The sequence below is a fragment of the Hypomesus transpacificus genome, chromosome 26 (genome assembly GCF_021917145.1).
Source record: "Hypomesus transpacificus isolate Combined female chromosome 26, fHypTra1, whole genome shotgun sequence".
Classification (NCBI taxonomy): Eukaryota; Metazoa; Chordata; class Actinopteri; order Osmeriformes; family Osmeridae; genus Hypomesus; species Hypomesus transpacificus.
The window spans coordinates 593,861-617,004 of NC_061085.1; the positions used below are offsets into that span (position 1 = coordinate 593,861).

The following is a 23,144-nucleotide window of genomic DNA, read 5'->3' on the forward strand; positions in this document are numbered from 1 at the left end:
TTGCCAATTTAAAAAAAGAATATATATATTTTTACATAATACATTAAACTGTAATTAAATATGCTCTTGGGGGCCCTCTGGTAGCCACAGGGGCCCTAAGCAGCCACTTAGTTCGCTCATGCCTTGGGCCGGCCCTGTCCTCTTCTCCCTGGAGAGGTGTGTCCCAGGGAAGGGGCGCAGGAGGTTGCTCCGCAGAGGAAAGGCCTCATCACCCACGAAGACGTGTGGCAGTGGTCCACGTGGCTCTGCTCCAGGGAGAATGCAGTTCTCTGGGAGGTCCAGGGTCCCATACTTCAGGGCCTCACCAAATGCAGAGTTCCCCAGGGTCCCGCCGTCACTGTTCCGTCCACAGCCACTGACATCGATGACCCGGAACATGGAGTTGGCGTCCACAACCGCAAGGAGAACGATGGAGAATGTCCCCTTGTAATTGTGGTACAGTGACCCTGAGTTGTGAGGGGCCTGGATGACTACATGCTTGCCATCGATGGAGCCCAGGCAGTTTGGGAAGTTCCACCTCCGAAGGAAGCCTTCAGCAATGGCCCTCCAGTCCTGCTTAGTCGGCACAGGTATGAACTCCTCCACCAGGCAGTCCCAAATGGCTTTAGACACAGCCCCAACAATACGTGCCAAAGTGCATGAGCCCACCTGATAGCTGAAGCTGATTGACATGAACGAATCCCCCGTGGCAAGGTATCTACAAAGACAGAAAATAATGCATAGAAAATAAGTACACTATATTTATGTCCGAGAACACTTATATATTAAATGTTTACTATAAATGCTATTAATGCTAACCGTAGACAAATAAACAAGGTGTTTAGCCTCGCTATCCGGGGTCCCACTCTGGTCAGCAGAAACATACCGCTGAAACATGTCGTCGTCCAGTCGCAGCTCCTGAACCAGCCGGTCATAAGCTCCGTTGTTTGTCCGCAAACGGCGAATGGGATGAACCCAGAAGAGTCGGCGGCGTCTTCTCCGGCAGTAGAGGAGGGAGATGAAAGCAATCCTCTGAATGTTATTCATGATGAATGATACAGTATCAGACTGTGTCTATATTTATACCAATGGATTCCCTCCAAAAATATATAAAAGAGCGGGAGGGAATGTAAGTTGTTGGTTCTGAATGCAGGGTGTGGTTATCAAAATCCAGCTAGGCCTATGTATACAATTATTTACAATCTTACTGGGAAAATCGGTATTGTGTGCAGTAGACAAAATTGTGCAACATCTAGTCTGTATCTGATTTTTGCTTAACGTGTGTAAAAGTTGTATTTTGATCGAGAGTGACTGTAGAGAACTACAACTCTATATTCATCTATCTAACACGCCCCCGAGCGTGGTGCACTGTGGGAAGGCAAGCGATTTGCGTCGCTGCAGTGGACACGCCCTGTAAGGCTCACAGTTTGTTAAACCCGCTACCCTGGTCTATACTTCTAAGATTACAGTTACTTTAGTCTTGAAATACTCAATTCAGAGACTGTAACCAGACCAGACTCAGGCGGGGTCCAAGTGCAGAGGGCTTTATTATTGAAATAGATATATTATTGTAATCCAGGAACAGGCAGAGATTGGTTTACAGGCAGACAGGGCAATAGAGGTAATCCAAAATTGTAATCCAAATACAGGCAGTAGGTCATAATATGGCTAACAGGACTAAGTAAAACATCCAAGAATCTTACTCAGAAGGCAGGTAAAAGGTCAGAAACACAGAATGGACAAGGTTAAGTGGATCAAGGCAAACTTTTAAGAAAAGAGTAAGACTTTGCAAAGAAACTATAGGACCACAGGGGTTTAAATAGCAAACAAAAAAGGGGCAAACAAGCAACAGGTGAAACCAACAACTCAAAACTCGGGAAGCAGAGTGCAGCCTCCTAGCAGGTTACTCCTACTGCCTAGGTGTGACTGCAACATCAAAAGAATATAATTGCACTGTATCTCATGTGAAGGGTATGTAACAGCTGTAGCCACGCTCCGTCACAACAAGGCTCGTTCGCCACTCACTGGGCTTGAACGCACAACCTCCAACTTGCCAAGCATGACCACTACCAACTACGCCATAGAAAAGATAGCTATTCATTGACGTGGGTGGCCTGTTACATACCTGAGGAGTGAAAAGGTCCGAAGCATCTGTCTTTTAAGCAGATTTCTATGGATTGAGAAGAGACTTATGATTAGGACTGATGTGTTCAATGCCATCTCAGGTCAGTTCTGTGAAGACAGAAAGACTGCTTGCACAAACAGAATTTCCACCCCCCCCCCCCCCCCCCCCCCCCCACAGACAGCATCCCGCTAAATTAGCCGAGCGCTGCCCCTTGCTTTCACGGCTCCTCCAGTCACGTCTCGACCATTGGGGGGCCTTTTGTCAGTGGTCAGTGACCATCACAATGACCCTCCAGGAGACTCGATGGCCCGCTCACAGCGGGGAGCCTGCAGTGGGAGGTGGAGTGTTAGGGGGCACGGTTGGAGCCTGCTGCAAGGATGGTTGTCACAGTGCTGTGACCCCTTTACCTGTACCTTTTGTTTGGGTTGGTCCTGGAGCTGACCGGTCTGGGGTGTCCTGTGGGGTGTATAGGGGGATGAGAATGCATTCAGAGAGGCTAACTAGGGCCTGGACGTCTGACCACTGAATGAGAGGGAACAGAACAAGTCACCTGGGCCAGAGTCCATCTGGTCAACCACGGCTTGCTGTTTAAAAGGGATCATTCAATAGCAGCAAAAAACCCAGACACAGTGCAACAATCCCTTGGATCATATTGTGATTGACACCTTTTTTCCTTATGATTAAATTCACATTTAGTCATTTAGCAGACGCTCTTATCCAGAGCGACTTACAGTAAGTACAGGGACATTCCCCCGAGGCAAGTAGGATGAAGTGCCTTGTCCCAAGGCCACAATGTCATTTTGCACGGCCCGAATCGAACCGGCAATCTTCTGATTAATAGCCCGATTCACTAACCGCTCAGCCATCTGACTCCCTCACTCTCTGATTACATGTAATCTATGTACTACAACTCCACAGACCAAGTATAGCCAACTTAAAAAAAAAAAACAAAAAAAAACTTTAGAACATGAATGTGCAGTCTCTTCTATGTCATCTATTGAGCTTATCCACAGGGCATGGATGAGCTTTGGAGGGCTGGGTATTCTCCCTGGATGGTTATTTAGTTTCAAATAAGGCCTCAGTGTGTGTGCATGCGGGTGTGTGTTTTTGTTTGTGTGTGGTGTGTTGGTTAGTGTGTGTGAGTAGTGAGGAATGAAACAGCGAGACAATGATGAGACACACTGTGTCTGTATGTGTGATGATGACGCTGGTTCAATGAGCCCATCGCTGTGAGGCCTACTGTGACTATGGTTTCTTTTGTGTCCTAGCAGAGATTCAGCATGAGCACTTGGAGCACTGAAAAAAGAGTGGGTTTCCTGATAAGAGTAAGATGAGGAGAGTTTGTGCCCTGCTTTTAAGTCCTCCCAACATTTATTTTTTCCATCGATCCATACCTGGCAGCAGTGTCTGACTAAGCCTTGTCCATGGAGAGGAAGGCTCAGTCGAGATAAGGTTGTTATCAGCCCAAGTCAATGAGTCTATTACCATCTGGAAGAGTGTTTACACAAGCTCAGCCAAGACTGAACAGCCCAAATGATGACAAAAAGAGAGATACTCATTGCTTCTTTATTTGAGACGGTGTCATGAGAAGTAGTTTAACCTTATACTTTTCCTCAACAGTGTTTTTATAGTTCCATTCATTTTATTTATCTGCATATTCTAAATACAGTAAGAGGTCTGGAGAAAGAACTAGTTTGGTCCTGGAACCTGTTATTCAGTTATCCAGTTATACCAAAAGTCACAAATTGGGATTTGTTTTTTAAGCACTGAAGAGGTGTTTTTTTACCACTATGAGGTGTTTGAATCTTTCTAGCGCTTTTTGGGGTTTCTCATATTAGTGCCGGTGAGGATCAAATTATGGATCAACAAAGGACCATATTTTTTTTTTCTCCTTGGCACCTCCAGCTTGCGTTAGAGTAAATGGCCAATTAATGAGAATTGACCGTGCAAGGTTGTCCTGATCGCATTGTAGATTAATGACCTCCGGTGGCTTTCTCCCCCCAAACCTATTTATCAGAACCAGCAACTAGGTCAGACCACAAATAAATGTCCAGTCGGCCCCAAGGGGGTTAGTTCCTAGCAAACCTCCAATTGAATTTAATTGCTTCTCTTGGTTCTGTGGGCAGTAGGAAAGTGGAAAGGAAAGGAGAGAAGCCAGGCCTATTAGCTTGTGAGGTGCCAGCACCGAGACATCTGGGTCTCGTCCTCTGTGCTTCCGGGAGACAACACGACTGGCAGTGCAGGCTTCATTAGGGGGAACACTCTGAGGTAACAGAAGGGCTCTGGTCAGACTGGATGCTGCCACACTGGCCATTTTCTGTCAACGATGTGAAGCACTGGGAAAGTGTCTGTAGCTATTATGTATGAAGAAAGAAGTAGGGGAGTGAGGGATGATGTATGGGAGGGAGGTAGCTAGGAAGGGAAATTGATGGAGGAAGAAGGTGAGGGAGGATAGCAAGAGGTTGTCATTTTGTTGTTTGCAATTTTGACAAAGTTTTTATGTCAGTCTTCAGACCCAGCACATACATTACATTTAGTCATTTAGCAGACGCTCTTATCCAGAGTGACTTACAGTAAGTACAGGGACATTCTCCCTGAGGCAAGTAGGGTGAAGTGCCCGGCCAGGAATAGAACCGGCAACCTTCTGATTAATAGCCCGACTCCCTTACAGCTCATTACTGACCCCCATGACCCACATAACCACACTCTACATATTTGATGTCAACAAATAATAGGCATACGGTAAGCATATCAACACGGAATATTCTGGTTCACCACTGCTCTATTTATAATGTACGGTTCTCTCCCTCAGGAATGTGTTTGACAAACTGTCCCAGATGCTGCCTGCTTGCACCCAGAGAACTTTATCTCTTCAGGAAACTCAAATGATTTGTTTTGCTATAATGTGATTAGTATGTGTTTTATTTCACTAAAGACATTTGATCACTTGATGAAAATAGCTTGGCAGTGAAACAAGCAGCTTAAAATGTAGTGTCAGGTGTGGCTGATTTGTGAGTAGAGGCTAAAGACATTGCCATTAGCGGCTGCTACTCTTAGTTAACGATTAATGTGTGTCTATCACACGTTGTTGAATTCTGTGTGAACCGGTGAGGAAGTCTCTCTTTTCTCTGTTTGTAAGGACTACGGGAACACTTCACCTTGCAATACTTGCAATACTCAATCAGAACATGCCAATGTAACCAGTGTATTCACACAAGGCTCTGATTGCCTTCTGGGAATGGTATGTACATGTCTATCTACATATCTATTTATATTTGTATAAATATCCTTTTATTTCTCTATCTTTATATAGATAGATACATCTGGTAGATTAGAGAACAATGTTCTGGTGAACAACATGAAGGGTTTTCGCCCGGTGGTCAGGTTAGGGCAGGGAGCAGTGAGGGGTCTGGGTGTATCAATAGCATTTCAAAGGCAGTAGAGCACTACGATCAGTCTGACCTCATCGTGGCCTCTCTATTCAGCGTCTATCGCTTGACAGGACAAAGCCACCCATATCTCCAGACCATCTGATGAGATACTGGACCTGCCACACAGATAAGAGGAGAGAAACTGAGCACTGCTGGGTTTGGGGGCCCATGTAGGCCCCCAAGAGTGCCATAGGAAAAGCCCTGTCACCAGGGCCACCGGGGGCCATGGTCAGAGTCCAGGGTGACCTTTGACTTGCTGCCTTGTTTGGGACACATCAGTCCACAAAGCATTGCAGGATCTAATCCAGCAGATTAGAATATGGGTGGGATGACAGGGGGCAGAGGGCTCTGGACCCTCAGTAACCTTCAGATGTGTGTAGGAGGTTGTAGGAGTGTATGATTGTGTGTGTTTGTGTGTGTGTTGGCATGGAGACCTGGACAGAGAATGGCGCCAGAACACCAGACCCTCCCTTGTTCCCTTCGTCTTTGTTGGATGGGCAGTGTTACAACAGGGATGATCCCTCACTACCCTGCTTTACCTATACTCTTTCAGGCTGGGCTTAGCTTTGTAAGCCTGGCCTTATTCACCTCTCCCCGTCTACACCACTGGGCTGGTCTCTTTAATGTCCTGATACTACCAACATAATGCAACAACTTAAATTTGTATCTTAAAATTAAAGTGTGCTTTGCTGTAATTGTTTCAGGGAGCAGAATTACTTTTTACAAATGAAAATATCTCAGTTCAGTTTTTTGCAGATAGTTTGTAGGCTAAATAACGTAATAGAGTAGACAAAAGTTGAATCAATGTCAATGCCAATTTTAAATGTTTGCCATCCTTAAGTCTTTCTCATGCCATATTTAACTGTTTCTCACTAACCATATGCAGCAGTCTGGTTTTTAGACTTTATTGAACTTCATCAATGACAAATCCCTAACCTCACTGTTCTGTTTGTGTTGTGTCTGTTGTGGGGGTTGGTTGAGGATATGTTCGATTGGGATGGTTAAGATTTCCAAACCTCTATCTGAACCTCACTGCCCTTCATATTATCCAGTACGACCAGCTATGCACTGCACTGTGTGTGTGTTTGTGAGGTAGGGGAGCAGGAATGGCTTTGGGTGTCTTGTTGTAACGCTTCTGTGTGTTCTGATTCAGCACTGGGGTCGTGTGTCAGGGGTCAGGAGCAGACATAGGGGCAGTGAGGGATTTGGAAGGGAGTTGTTGGAAGTGAAGATGAGGGGTGTCGTACTGCCCTGGGCATGTAGGCAAGCTCTTAATTGGTCCCTGGAGACCTCAGCATAATTTGTGCCTGTTGGTGTGTGTGTGTGTGTTTGAGGGGAGACTATTTTGTGAAGGACACTGAACAGGGTATGAAAATGAAGGTAGAATTTCTGGTGATTGTGTGTGTTTGAGGAGTGGAGTGTGTAGCTCAATCAAGAGGTCCACAACATGAAAAATATAGCCTGCAGACAAACCTCTGTCTTCTGTTTCTGTCTACAACTCCTCACAGTACAGGAGGTTGGGATCTCATTCTAAAGAGGATAAGGTGTGTAAATGTGTTTGTGTGACGGACACAGAGAAGGAAAGAGAGAGTGAGAGAGAGAGAGCTGTATATGGTAAATTACTGATTCAGTGGATTAACCCGTTGAAAACAAGATGCCTAGGTACGTAATGGTAATTCTACAGCATCTAATCTATAGTAATTGGAGGGCTACTCTGAGACTCTTAGGTCTCTCACACAGGGCAAATACAAAATAATTTCATCAAACTGATTAATTCATGTCTATTTATATGTAAAAATCGAAACAGAATCTTCTAAATCTAAATCTTCCCCTGGTAAGAGTCATAGGGACTATGTTGTGAGGATGGTCCTGTTTGAACAAGGACAGTCAGGGCTGCACCCTAGGAACAATCCATCTATCAAAGCCACACTTATTTACCTTTCACCTCGTAAAGGAAAGACCACGTCTGGCAGAGAAAGGGTTGACTCCTGCCCTCCAAGTGTCTTCTTAGGGCTGGAGAGGAAGGAAGACTGACTACAGTTGTTCAGTATTGTCAGAGCAAACATTATTGAGCACTGGATCACAGCAATGAGGGATACACACAAAACACACACGCCCACACAAGAACAATAGACACACACACACTTGGAGAAAACTTGTGCGCACACTGTACACACACACAGACAAACGCACACTCACACATAGAAGGCAGGGTTTAGACTGGTGGGCTGTCCTCCAGACCTGGAGGAAAGGAACAAAGCAGTTCACTAGCAACTGTCAAACACATCAAGAGTCTGCCCCAGGACACTGCCTCAATATTGGATGCCCTTACCAGAGAGGGGGGGGGTGTCGAGGCTGGGGTGAGGGCCAGGAACAGAGGGCATAGGAGGAAGGGGGGGAGTTGGAAAGACAACCTAGGGTCTTTCAGAAGCAGCACATGTCTGGTCATGGTTAAAGGCAGGTGAATAAACTGACCATTGACCTAGCAAGGAGTTAGAGGAACAGTAAAGAAAGAGAGGGTCAAAGACACATCACTTTTAAGAAGATGGTGGTGGTGGGGGGGGGGGGGGGCAGTGGCCCAGAGCTGATCAAGATGCATAGTAAATCACAATAAGTGTTGTATGAATATACAATACTTGACATTTTTAATACATTCTCACATAACATTTAAAAAAATTAAATCAACGAGGTAGTGTATTTACTCACAATCAACCAAATAATACATTAATCTATATCAACTCAGTCGCTCGTAAGACACACAAAGACAGTTTGACACTGATTGCTTCAACTTCTAAGCTGTCATTTCAAAGTCACTTTAACACTTGTCAATGCCGCTATGCTATGTCAGCCTGACCAGGCTAGCATGCTGGCTCATTCATACCAAGTCCCCCCTCTGTTTGCATTTAGTTTTAGGGCCTGCTAAGATACCATTCTGGACAGTCAAGTAATGGCACCAGACCCTTTTTGGTGTGGCCACACTGACATTCAAAGCAGTGAAAGTTGGGTACTCAGTATCCACCCTCCCAGGACAAGTGCTAGCCTCCAGTCACTATAGCTCCACAGGGAAAGGGATAAGCCACCCCGATGTAGCCTTTGTGGACAGATACACTTTCGCCCCGGCAACCGAGCTTTGAAACCTGGCAACCCCACCATTCCCAGAGCTGTTTACCTAAAGGATGAGCCCAGACCTCACCTGCTTGCGCCTTAGTTGACATCAATAGCCAAATAATCCCTTTAAGTGCATGCAAAACCACTGGTCCTGCTTGTAACCGAGGCTCCTAACCTTTCTCTTTTCCCTCTCTAACTTATCCTCGCTTCAGAAAGATTTTATGTGGTGATCTGTTTTCCCATGACAACCTCATCTGCACATAAAAGTGCCTGTGAAAGTAGACTACAGTGCTCTCCCTCCTTCTCATCTCTGTTTTGTTGGTATCCCTTCCTGTTTCAATGTATTTTGCTGGTCCGTCTCTGGGTGTTTGATTGGACGGGTATCCAGTTATAGCATATGAACAGTTAGTGTCAAGGAAGAATGAAATAATGAGACAGGCTCCTGTTTTATGAATGGAGCAACCCAATTCGTGAGCCAACAACAGTGTCCTGAGAGGGTTAGAGCAAACATATAGGCTTGCAATCAGGAATCCATTAAATGGCTCAATTTCAGACATAAATGTTTATTCATTTATAGCCCTCCCTGCTGTGAGAATTTCAGAATTTCTTGGGGCCTACCCAAGTCTGAATGATGGGAAATGCCGGTACTTGCCCTGCCATCATTGTGATTTAACGCAATCTCTTAAACAGAGGGACACGCACATGGGAGGAAGAATTTCAGTGCTTCCTTTGTAGATACCCGTAGAATAGTGTTTGGTTGTGTGTGTGTATGTTTGTGTGAGTAAAAGAGGGGGTTGATCAGTGTATAGGGACATTCACTGACATCTGTGACTTTGCCAATTCAGCTTGGATCTAATTTAGCTTTGAATGGACCCCTCAGGCTATGTGAAGATGCCTCAGACATAATGAGCACAATAGCCAATTGTGACATCTTTTCTTCTCTGGGTAGAAAGCCCAGCGCCCCAGGGAAAGTCTAGGTCTTTAGGCTGGACATAAAGAATGAAGCCTGATGCTTCCACAATCCTCTAATAATTTCAGTGTCAGTTTGCCTCACATCGAAACAATTTGATAATATATCAATCATATTTACAGTAAGTCTTTCATATCATAAAATATTTCAATACACCTTTTTTGTTGTTGCTGTGTAGTCACTGAAGGACAAGTACACATATAATGATTTCAAATGTTACAGTAAATAAAAATAATTTAAATAATTTAAACAAATCCCATTTAATCACAGACCTTTAACCTTGTTCTGCTACGTATCAATCTTCGAGAAGCCTTCATTTCAAGAACTTGTTTGAAAATGAGGATGAATTCGCTCAACAACAATTGAAAGTGCCATGTCAAAGGTTTGCCATCCAGAGTGCTTGTTGAAGTAAAGGCCTAGTTGTAACTGTGTTCCAGACTGTCACAGTCTCTACATCAATTTATCCAACACAAACCAAAAAACAAAGGCTAGCTCCACAAGCCGTCAAACTAAAGTCAACAACAAATAGGTATCTCCTTTTTGCAAGGTACATTGTACTAGTTAAACCCACCCTGATACTCCACACATCAGACACATCATTTCTACCATCAGACCATGGGGGATGGAAGAGAGAGAAGGGGGGATTCTGAAAAAAGAACAAGTTTGGTCTTTCTGGAAGCAGAGAAATGGTGCTTTTTGAGCCTCTGTTGCAGTGGCAAATTTGACAGGTCTTTGCCAGGCCTTAGCTGCCTTTGTGGCAGTACCATAATAGAAGCAAAACACGAACTGAGCCAGTGTGCCGTTGTGAGGCCTGCTATTCGTCAACGTGACTGCCTTTGGAGATGCTAATAGTTGCATATGTCCAGCCCTCCCTCCTATTCTGAACGTGATCTGATGGCACACAGACAGGTTGGCGGTTGACTTATTGCCTGCCTTTTGAGACCCGTTCAAAAGACATTAGGTTCATTTATTTTCAAAAGGTTAAAGGCTTTTTAGATGTTTTTTCAAACTGAATATGAAAGCACCCTCAATGTAAAAACAGCAATTTAATGGAAGGCGTGTGTGTGTGTATGTATGGAATAAAGATATATACCTCTTAGATGCCTGAAACAAGCAAGACAAGGCAAAAATGTGCAACCTGCCCCCACCAACAGTGACCCTTGGTGGAGGTACTGTCTGTAGGTACAGTAAGAAGCAATCCCATGTGAAAGACAATTGCCCAGGAGTGGATGACCTTTTCGCCCTACAGTATGTTATTAATCAGTCTTGCCACCTCCCTCGCTGTCTATGCCCGATTTACCCCCCAGGCTGCCCCATTATCAAGACTGTTCACCTGGAAGAGCACCCTAGAGGGTTCTGAGCATGGAGGCAGTTTAGTCCGACCTGGAGCAAAGGCCTCTTCAGGGAAACATACAGTATGGAACAGCACACAGATCCTACGTGGACTTTACCAGCAATACATCTTAGTGAGCACAATTGAATTACACGTATAACAGAATGTTAATTGTATCCCATCTCTCACTGTACCTTGATAAAACAACCAAACTCTCATTCTTGATGCTCTTCTCTTCATATTTTAGAAGTGGCTTGATGTGTTTGACTTTTTGACTACATGTTATTGGTTACCTTTTGAGTTACAGCCACTCAAAAGGTAACTTTAATAATGCCTTTTTACTACATCAACAGAAGATGACAGATTACACCTTTGTCCATTCTGGCTTTAGCTGGTAGTTTGCGGCTGTTCCTTGTTGATGTAAAAATCAGGCATTAAACAATGGGAAACACTCGTGAAAAACACAATTTTAATGACATTAATCTTATTTATAATTTTTTTTCTTTTACAAACAATTAAAATGAATAAATAAAGCATATCTGATGTGTCACATCATGCAAACATAACATTTTATAACATTCTAGAGCAATATAGGTTTCACCCACCGATGGATATACTGTCATACAGGCATTAAACTAGTGGACAATGGACAAAGTTAATGTCTAACCTTTTTTTGTCACTGACAATAGACATAGCAACAGCTAGGGGAAAGTGTAAAGAGAGGGTGAAGATGGGCAGAGAAAAGAATGATAAACAAGGAGTGGGAAACATTTTTACCTGACTGACCACTTGATCAAAGTGAGTCGATTGGCAAGAGGAAATGAGAGCATGTGAGGGAGAGAAAAAGTAGGCCAGATGGAGAGAAGTCCATGTGTATAAAGGAGAATGTGTGCTGATGTCACGTTTAACCCTTTTCTTTCCTTCCAGGAAAAACACTATGCCCATGAGAAACCAGTCTTTTCCCATGATTTGATCAAACGGTTCAAAATGCAACTCAATTATCGTTCAATAGAAGGTTGTATAGAGATCTAAAGCCTCCTGAAATTAAATGTCATACAGACTCTTGAGAGCACACAAGATATTGCAGGCAAAAACACACTATAGTGGAAAGAGTAAGTAAGTAAGGCTCTCACACTAATTTCAATGTTAGACGTCTTTCAAATCGAATGTGCTACAGCAGAATAGGACATACAATCTTAGTGCAGGAATTCATTGATTCATAGGTACAAATGTACATAATTTTGAGGTTGTGTATTTAATCCATGTAGACGAATGAAGTGAAATCTGTATGGTTTAAATAATGTAGAGCAATACATTAGTACACAGTAACCATTTCTACTGGTGCTAAATAAAAACAATCTTACATTAAGTCTATGTGATGTGTTTTCATCCAAAAGAATATATCACCAATTTGAAAAATGAGAAATCATTGGAACTATTTTCCAAGTGGATATATATTGTTTTGGAATTAAAGACTTGGGCAAGTGCTCTATTTGCAACCAGGAAATAAGTGCTGGAAACTAGCGGCCATTAGATGATCAAAGTGATCTGAAGTGTGCCAGATATGTCGGTGATTCAGTGAGATGGAATCCTATGGGCACAGGAAGTTATAAATGTGCTACACACCTGCACACATACCAACAAACATGCACACATATCCCAACATACACACACCAGTGACAATGATGTGGGAAGAGCAACCTGTACAGCATAATTCTCATTTATTAGAAGCGAGGAAGGAAAAGAAAGAAGTGTACGTAATTTTGTCCGTTTTCCCCTCCAGGGTTTAAATTACAACATCTTTTGGTAGTATGGTGAACACATCAAGGGGATGTTAAGCACTGAAGGGGACATGGGGGAGAGACTGTCCCCTTGGAGCCTGCCATGCTAGTCACATTGAAGTGCTTGGCCAAGGGCTTCAATGCACTCAGTTCAATTCAGTGTTTATTTTTTTCTGGACAGCTTGAAAAAATAATTAACGAGATAAGAGAATTAACTAAGTTTGTAAGATAAGCCATGGGCATTCAAATCAGACGTTTGTGGACATAACATATGAGAGGGTGGGGGGCAGTAATTACATGTAAGGGTGGATTTTGTTGTGTTAGATCAGTGCATCTTCAAGCTCTGATTTGTAGTTTCTCGTCCATGGGTTCTGCAATTAATGAGAATTAGAAGAACATTAATTTAGTACTGGTTAGTGATAATAATCATATTTTTCAGCATTAAATACCTGCAGTTCTATTTCTCCTTGTGAAGAGCTTCAATGAAAGCTTCAAGTTTCTCCTGAATCTCACGAACTTTTTCTAGAGAAAAAAAAACAGGTGAATCAGATATTGGATTTATTTCATTTTACGCCCAGAGCATTTAATCAATTGATTGCTATCTGGTGTGAAGTTTATTTCAGCTTCTCAAAAACCCTACCTACCCTGCTTTAATATGCCAGTTACCAGGAGACAAGCTAGATGAACGCTCATCTGTATGCCATGCTTCAAAATAAAAAGTATGAATAACTTTAAAATGAATGTAAAACAAAACATATATGCAGGTTTTAAATAATAATTCCCTTTAGTGTGACGAGGCCCCTTTAAATATACAATATATATTATTAGAATTGTAATTGCATCTATATGATGAAATCTTTATTATAAAACCTTGGTTGATTATTGCTCTGTATTTTTTTTGTTGAACACTTTAGAATCAGTCAGCTGTGTACATCCAAATTTGTTGTTGTCCCCCCCCCCCTCCCCCCAAGAGACAAAAATGGACCTCTTGCCACCTCTTCTCTCACACTTGCAACACATGGCTCAAAATAGTCACACAATCAACCTCAAAACAAGGCTACTTTGCAAACTCAGATAAAGACAGCACATATCATATTTCTTGTTAGCTCACACCACAATCAAGTTGATCCCTCTGATACTTTGACATGGTACCTCCTTCCAAGAAGATGTGTGATTGATCGAAAATTCAGAGAAAAGGGAATAAAGCATATATATCGCGGGATACCAGCTGTAATGTTTCGTATGTAGGCTATGTTTCTCTGTAAAAAGTACAGCAGATCAGCAGATTTGGTTTTGAGTAAAGTACCCTTAAATGTAATGTTTCACAAGTAGTTTAAGTTCAACAATGGATTTTGGTGTTTCAAAACCTATTGACACTGTGTGACTATGTTTAGCCTCTGTTCTGCTCCTCTCTCCCACCAACCGTCTCTGGAGGAGGGGATCCCTCTCTGAATTGCTCCTCCCAAGGTTTCTTCAATTTTTTCTCCTGTTGGGAGTTTTTCTGGGAGTTTTTCCTTGTCTTCCTTGAGGGTTTAGGTTGGTTGAGGGGCAGTTCTATGGGCGTATGTGAAGCCCTCTGTGACATGCTTGCGTGTAAAAAAGGCTATACAAATACATTTGATTTTATTTCAAGCATGCCTTCTGCATGTTCGGCATACATTTTTGTCATACGTTTGTTTAAGCCTATATCCGCGGACTAAACATCTTTCAAACTGTTTTCGAAAGATGCGATTTGCACCAACAACTTAACGCAACTTGAACCATAATGGGCCAGGTACAGTGCAATGTAGTCAGTACAAAAATACCGGGAGATAAAACACATCTAGGATAAGTCAAGAAATCAGGAACCTGTGCGAATATTGTTTTATTTAAAAAAAATTCACTGCATGAAATAACCGGCGACAATGCTTCTCTTGAGGTGTGAAAAGGTCTAAAATCTTTTAAGACGAATATCTTGGCTAGAGCTTTCCAGGTTTACCAACATTCAGATCCGCGTAACTATTTTCTGTTTTCAATGTATGACACAATTTGAAAGCTTACAATCTGCAATTTCACAATCTGTAAAAAACTGAGAAATGACCTCGGACAACAACATCCCCTTTTTATCAGACCGTGTCACAAATTTAGTGTAGTGGAAATATGCTGTAAAGATATGGCAGTACGTTACACTCCTGCATCCATTTTGTTGCCATCTTTGAGCAGAAATCCATCCATGTGCACAAGTACAGCACACGAGGGGCGGCTGGGGAGACAGAAACTCCTGATGACTGAACTAAACAGTGGCTGGCCTGGGCTGGGATTACCAGAAGTCAGCATACCAACAGAAAAAGAAAGAGCCTGGATGCCAGCTGCACCCGAGTGAAGCTCCAACACTCACCCACTCTATAATCTGCCTCCACCAAGCACAAACTCAAACACACACTCCAATCAAAGTACACAAGTCTCTGTTTGTTCATCAATTGGCAACACAACACCTTTCAAGCAGTGCGTCTCATTGCTTTCAACGGAAGTCAAAAAGAAGAATTTGGGTCTTAAGATTTCTAAATTGCTATGGTCGTTCATTCTCAGAATTATAATACAACAAAGTCTTAATTATACATTTTAGGTCAACAAAAAAAAAGACAAAAAACATCAAAAAGTGGTAACTCAGAACATGTTTTAGAGTGTAACTATCTTTAAATGAGGGGCTTATATGAGGTCCCCTTTAACGGGTGCACAAGAGCAGTTATGCCTTCACTGACGGAAGAAATGCACATGGCAGCCTTTGAGGAGTAACAAATACCTAGGAGAGCTGAAACAATAAGAAAAGCTGCAACTCAAACACTCTAGCACACACACAACTTGTGGGCCAACCCTTGATACAATAATTCCTGCCCAAACACACATACACACACAGTGATGGCTGGCTGGTGGCTAAAGGACATTTCCCTGCCTTTGATACTCTGCTAACAAGTTGGGGGGGCTGAGGGGGGAGATTTCAACACCTAATGGAGGCATTATGAGTTGGGATAGCTCAGGCACACCAACACATCTGGCTCCAGAATAGGTGTGGGTCTGTAACCTCATCCTGCTTCAAGTCCCACAGTGTACACAATGATGACATCATCATTATGGTAAAGGTATTATGAGTACACATGCCAAATGCCAACTTAATCATGGTAACTTTCCTCTAAAACGTCAACTGCTGGTGTGGTTCTTCTGTAGAGAGAATGAACATATTCTCACTTATTTGTGCCAGCACAATGCATTTAAAAGTTTGACATTTTAGAGACACAAACATCGTAAGGTCAAAAAAATTACAGGCAAACACTACAGACTTTTTGCAAACCCAGTTAAGGACATTAAAACTGGTCCCTGCCAGATTTCCAGACACTGTCAACAAACAAATTATTCTGGTTACAATTGCTAAGAAACATGTAAACTGCCCAGTGCCATCTATTAGTCCCTCAAGATGCCAGGTAAAGAAAAGACTGCAACAAGACCACATTCTATTCAGTGTCACAAAATTCAGTCACAAAACCAGTCCCTTTTCTCTTGCGTCTGAGGATGTAAAACTCCCTTTTAGCGGCCTTGTTTACCTAAGAGATAAGCCACCAAAACACATTCATTAAACCACCCACTTTCTGTGATCATGAATATTCCTACAATCCATTGGTGTCTATCCAGGGGCCTCTTTCTTCAAGGTGGCCGTGTGTGTGTGTGCGTGTAAGGTTGGGTTGATTTAGGGGCCACACTCTGATCCTCTCAGATGGGGGTTTTCCCAATCCCTTCTTTCAGGTTCCTCTTTCGCCTGATCCTCACATGAAATGATATCTCTTTCAATCCCAGTCATCTGAGCTCTAAACTGGTGGTGGCCAAAACAGTGGCAGAAAGGGCTGGGGGAAAAGCCTTTAATTTACCTGTAATTACACTGTGAAACATTGTGACCCTGTTGAACAACTGATTGATGCAGATGCAAGAGAAGAAAGGGAGACAGAAAGGAGGGTGGCTGAAGCATGCTGGGAGACAGAGGGACCAAATCTCATCAAATGGGGATGCTCCTTCTCTGGATTAGACAAGAATGAGAGACAACAGTTTAAAAAGAGAAACCAGTATAAAAAAAAAAAAAGGTTTCAAAGGTTTTCAGCCAAGAGGTATTTTAACATGGCGCCCCATAACTACTTCATTGTAACAAGACAGAGGTCGCAACTTATCCTTGTTCCAGTGGCGGCTGCTGGCTTTTCAAATAGGGGAAGCCCATTTTCGGCCTACATCATATACATTTTTGCTAGTTCACTGGCTAGTTCACCCCTACAACACTAACCTAGCCAACTATATGAATGAATAAATGAACGAACGATCTAACGAAACAATATTAAACTCGAAGGAAATGTGGGAATTAAGCTAAACTGAAACAAGGAATGTGGTGTATAATTGTATGAAATGTGAAAGTATGTATGAAAACTGGCTAGCAATTCGCCAAGCAAATACCAATAAATAGGTTGCTGAAGTTTGTCTTTCGACTATACTTGCAAAATCCCCAATGGGACTGAGCTTCAATAGCTTCTGCGACTTTTTATAGTACAAAATCGTTGTCAATCAAAAGGACATGCATTCTTTCAACAGACCCTCCAATCATCATGCAGACGCCCAGCTTCCAGGCCAGCCCACTCCCCCATTCACCCCCAAATCTTTATGATTGCATGCTCAACCCTGATCTTGCCCATGCAACTTAATCTTGCACATGCACTCACATGTTCATTGCTCTTTTCATGCATTTTATATTCCCTGTCAAAGTTAGGCAAATTTTCCAACCCCACCTTTGACCAAACAACACATCTGTTAGATGGTTTCATCAAGAGGCATGGCCAGCAGTACATTTTCTTTGTCACAGCACTTCAAGTCAGCCAGCTAACTTTGTCATACCAGGACAGTTGAAAAGACCTGTTACTTTGCCCTACCTTATGCACTAAATCAATCTTAGGTGTTGATCTGCCCTGCAGTTTAATTCTAAGTTTCTCCTCGTAAGGAAGACTTTCAAATGGCTTTGCCAAAATCAGGTTGACAATATTAGCCTTGTCTGCTATCCTGTGCAGTTTGCTAGCTGGCTAGTTCACCCCTACGACACTACTAATAATGTTATGAAATAGCAATAGCTGGCAATAGGTTGCAGCAGTTTGTCTTTCAACTACAGTTGCAAAATCCGCGATGGGACTGAGCTTGAATATCTTTGGCAACTTTTTATAGTACAAAATCGCTGTCAATCAAAAGGAGATGCAGTCTTTCGACAGACCCTCCAATCATCACGCAGAAGCCCAACGTCCAGGCCAGCCCACTCCTCCATTCACCCCCAGAGAAGCTGAGCGTCCGTGGGCGGAACATAATCGCAGTATTTATCCAATGACCGTATAGTTTCAAAGCACTGAAAAAAACTGTTCAAACCAGCCCCATTGAAGTCCATGGCTGCTGGGCTTCAACAGGGAAATTCACTGTGACGCTACGGGAATGTATGAGAAGGAAATAAGTCAGTCGACCTGCTAATATATGTAACTGATTCTTCGAGATGGATGTGTTCTAACGCATTTAAAATGTTAACCCAATAGTGAATATTTTACCATAAATGTTTTGACATTTTTAGGGGAAGCTGAGCTTCCCTTGCAGTCTTAAAGAAATCGCCACTGCCTGGTTCCTGTCCCAAATTGACATTGTGTAAAAAAGACAAAATAAATGAGAAAGAGAAATGTAACAACTTCTGCAACAAACCAAGGGGCCTTCCTGCCATGTAATTTTCTTTGTCTCTAAATCTGTACTGTAACACGCTATAAAAGGGAGTCAGGTGGCTAGGGAGTCAGGTGGCTGAGCAGTTAGGGAATCGGGCTAGTAATCAGACGGTTGCTGGTTCGATTCCTGGCCGTGCCAAATGACGAGGCACTTCACCCTACTTGCCTCGGGGGGAATGTCCCTGTACTTACTGTAAGTCGCTCTGGATAAGAGCGTCTGCTAAATGACAACATGTAAATGTAATAAAAGCTGTCTGCAGGGGGTGCATGGAAAGATGGTAATGTTGATGGCCCAAAAATGACAGAACCATGAATTAGCTCTGGAGGTCTTATTTAGAAACCAGATGGTTGGGAAAGCAGAACTGCCCAGGGGAGAGAGACAGGTCTGGAGAGATTGAACCAAGGGGTCAGTCAAATGTTAGACTAAACAAGAAAAAAAAAAAAGAACAAAGATACATCAAGTTTGAAAACATCAGTTAAATGTGTTGAGGAGTCTTTTATTCTCTGACTAGTACTCCCATTTGGTTTAAAGAAATATGTCAACTGCTTTGCGAGGGAATATGAATTATTCAATCAATCAACTAACCACAAAATAATAATTCAGATTTAATTGGTAAATATGACTTGAGTGAGTTCTACTAGGTGCAAGGGAATTGATCTGGAAAGGAAGCCTAATGATCTTCAAAAAACAAATCTGTAAACGGTTTTATGAACGTCATATGGCTTCCTAACATACTTCAGCTATAGGCATTTATATAATGGCCTAAAATGAACCTATATTTCAGTCCCAAACAAACAGGACAGTCAAAGTATAGTAAGTGATACCTACAGAAACAAATTCATTCAGAAAGCTAGGCTTTGTTAGGATTTGACTAGCGTCACAATTTATTTGTTGTATAAAAATTGAGTAACATGGACTGTGTTATGAACAATCATACACAAGTCTGTCTGAATAAATTGTAAAGTCTTCCCTGCTGTTTTACTTTCTCTCATTAATAGATTGAGCTGTCAGTCTGTGATTGGCTTATCAACTCTTTTCTTCATCATTAGCGCTACTGTTCCAGAAAGATATAAACCCCTCATCACTTGGGAGTCAACTTGTTACTATGTTTGTGTGTGACTTTGTGGCATACTTCCCTTCAATATCCATGACATTTGTGTTGGAAATAAATATCTGACTTTCTTGTTATTTTTGCATCCTGGTCATTGTGTTTGTATTTGGTATGTCCCCATTTTGCTTTGATGACAGCGGGCAGTTGAGCTGGCATGGAGTTTGTGCAAAACCTAATGATCCCAGCTTAATTTGACAATGTTTCAAATAACGTCTTGTGATGTCACCATTTTCTCAGTCTTTCTCAGTTATTTCTCAAGCTGTCAGTCTTCAAGTCCCCCAGTAAATGTTCCATGTGATCTCAGACTTTTATACCCTACTGTTTATGCTTCACAAGGTTGAGATGCTCACATTCACATTCTAAGCTTCTCTATAGGCTGACGATTACAGCTAAACTAATCACAAATAACACCTTTTAAAGTAAAAACCCTCAAATTGAGTAACATTTGTACCATCCTGTCTCAAGTGTACAGTACTAAATAAAATTAGTGCTGTTTTAAAGGTGGCTTCATTTAAAAATGAAGATGCACATATGATTTAAACATGCCCCAGTTGTATGTCTAAAATGCCAGTTGACATTGCCTGACCATTGCCACTACCAAAATGGAGACATGTGCCATTGCATTTCCTAGCAGATGCCTAGGCTCCTGCAAAGGAGAACAAGCAGAGAGTTAGGGTATGGAGAAGGATCTGCTGTAATCTTGACAATACTGTAAAATCTAATCTAACTAAGAACCATCCGCTCCCTTTTACGGTGGAAGGATACCGAGAAGCACTTCCCACTAAAATAAAAATAGCAAACTGATGATTAGTCTATTTTGTGTAAACGGACCTTCAGTGAGCAGGCCCAGACAACTAGAGGATATTGTACTGTGCTGTGTCCTCACCGAAACACACACACAGAAACACACTGTCCCACCACTTTTGAGCCTAAACTCAACTCAGAGACAGAAAAGACCTGGGTTACCAAGGTGAACAAAAGTGCCTCTGTATGCGTCTGCTTAAACAGGAGCTGTGTGTAGGACAGACTGTGCGCACGCACACACACTGCAAGACACGCGCTCTCTATCAGCATAACAAGCCGCATCAACAGCCACAAAGGGTAGTGACAGACAGGAACTTGAATTTCTCTTTCAGCCTCACAAATTCATATGGCATCTCAAAGGCTAAGAATTATGCTTTTAAAGAAAGGAGAGGAAAAGTGCATTTGCTGGTGCTGTTTACACGGCAATTTCAACCCATTACGAGTCACAGAGGGTGTCAATCTGTAACAAGGAATGGGTGTGAGAGGGGAACAGGAGGAGGAAAGAGGACACTTAAGTGAGGGGAAGAAAGGGTGTGAGTGAAAAATTGAGAGCCAGAGGGATGGGAGAGAGACAAAGAGCGAGTAAGAGAGAGAGGAAGGGATATTATGCATACCTGGACAGGTCTGGGCTTGTGTAATTGAATTTTGTCTATTAAGATTATTAAAATGCCTGGATGCAGTGGTCTCCTGACTGGCCTGCAGTCTCACATTAGAGCTGGCCTCCCTGCCACAGACGCTATAGCTGCTTCGGGTTGTTTGATTTGCTCTCATTCAAAGTCAACATACAAATAGACACAGCCTGCACCCCCCATTACTCATTTTGATCTGAACCTTTGACACATGCACACACACCTCTGGCTCTCTTCCCCTGTGTGAAATCAGAGTAGTGGTCGGTCCCTCTTCTGCCTCACTGTGAGGGCAAATCGGTGTTCAGTGGTAGACAGCCCTAGGCAGCACATTGCTGTCTTTGTTAAGAGAAGTATGTCTATACCCCCTTGTCCCAACAATGGTCAGCTTGGTACAAACCTGGACCCATGAAGCGCAGCTTTGAGTGTGCCAGCTCTTCTGTTTTCAAATGGTCGAGAGCGTTTGCTGGGCAAAAGCAGAATACCTCAACATGAGTGCTTCGATGTGATTAGTCTATTTTGTGTAGAACACAGTACAGAGAGTTGATCATACTAACACTTTTTGTGCAGAGTAGACAGCTTTAGATGGAAAAAACGATGAGGGGATCCACAGTGAGGTTGTCTTTCCTCAACCTGAGTAAGAGATGGATTGTGTAAGCCCCTGGTACTAGACAGTTGACCCGGGGGTCAATTCCTTGCCTTTCCTTGAGGTAGTGAGCTGGTGACTTCATTTCTCCCAAGGGAGGAATGTGAAAATTAATTGAGCCTGGAGAACTTCTAACGTGAACAGAATGAGGTATCCATAAAACTTTATATATTAACTTTATAGCTGTCCACTAGGGCAGGGGTGGCCAACCCTGGTCCTCGAGAGCCTCAGTCGTGCATGTTTTAGATGTTTCCCTGCTCCAGCACACCTGATTCAAATGAACGGTCATTCTCAGGCTTGGGTAACGACCATTCATTTGAATCAGGTGTGCTGGAAAGGGAAACCTCTAAAACATGCAGGACTGAGGCTTTCGAGGACCAGGGTTGGCCACCCCTGCACTAGGGCATATCCTGAAGTTCAGTCTGATCATTTAGAGCAGGGGTGTCGAAGTCCGGTCTTCGAGGGCCGCTGTCCTGCATGTTTTAGATGTTTCCCTGATCCAGCTCACCTGATTTGAATGAAGGGTCGTTATAACAAACCATTTAATTGAATCAGGTGTGTTGGAGCAGGGAAAAATCTAAAACATGCAGGACAGCGGCCCTCGAGGACCGGAGTTCGACACCCCTGATTTAGAGTGATGGGCTCCTTCAGCCCTCTCAGTGAGCATGCACACACATCTAACTGCCATTACAGACATGACAGCCCCCTCTCTGTTTCTCCTGCTCTCTCTAACTAACACCCTGCTAATGAATCCCATTCCTCAACTTTGACCACTTCTCTTACTTGAAGTAGTCTCTTACAAATGATATTGGCAGTTTGGTGTAGAACTGATAACTAAACGAAAATTGGAGAGCAAGTCAGATAAGTAAGACCCGAGTCATGTAAAGAGAGTTGAGTCAAATCCTTTCACTCCAATGGACCATTACAGCAAGGGCTGATTGCTGAGCCTCTCAATACTTCCCTGAAGTTAGCAGAAAATACCAGCGGCGCAATGGATTGCAGTGGAATAGGCCGATTGTGATGCAATGTTTAAGTGTAGGACTAAAATAATCAGATTGTATTTTATTAGCAAATCTAAATCCAATCCAGTGGGGGGTCAGATGGCTGAGCGGTGAGGGAGTCGGGCTAATAATCAGAAGGTTGCCGGATCGATTCCCCGCCGTGCCAAATGACGTTGTGTCCTTGGGCAAGGCACTTCACCCTACTTGCCTCAGGGGGAATGTCCCTGTACTTACTGTAAGTCGCTCTGGATAAGAGCGTCTGCTAAATGACTAAATGTAAAATGTAAATTAACATGTGTATTATCCCCCAATAAATTAATACATTTAGGGAACATTGTAACAGATTAGACTAAAAGCTGGCAACACAAACAGCCTAATTTAAATTCCTTTCTCTTTATGCTATTTTATCCAACGTTGTGCAATTTTTTGCAGGGTGGGGGGAATTAAATATTTGTTAAATTTAACATTG

General features: G+C 42.7%; 1 protein-coding gene across 5 annotated transcripts in view; it reads right to left on the reverse strand.

Moving 5' to 3' along the window:
- Nucleotides 1-11,393: 11,393 nt before the first annotated feature.
- Nucleotides 11,394-23,144, reverse strand: part of opa1 (OPA1 mitochondrial dynamin like GTPase) — a 134,210-nt gene continuing 122,459 nt past the window's right edge. For 4 of the 5 annotated variants that reach the window (XM_047049950.1, XM_047049948.1, XM_047049949.1 and 1 more), the window contains 2 exons: nucleotides 13,177-13,249; nucleotides 11,394-13,098 (listed from right to left, as the gene is read on the reverse strand). In XM_047049950.1, the coding sequence (XP_046905906.1) occupies nucleotides 13,185-13,249 (65 nt within the window). In that variant the 3' untranslated portion in view covers nucleotides 11,394-13,098; nucleotides 13,177-13,184. Of the gene's footprint in view, nucleotides 13,099-13,176; nucleotides 13,250-13,352; nucleotides 13,433-23,144 lie in introns of those variants that run through there. The other variant, XM_047049947.1, reaches the window with a different exon arrangement.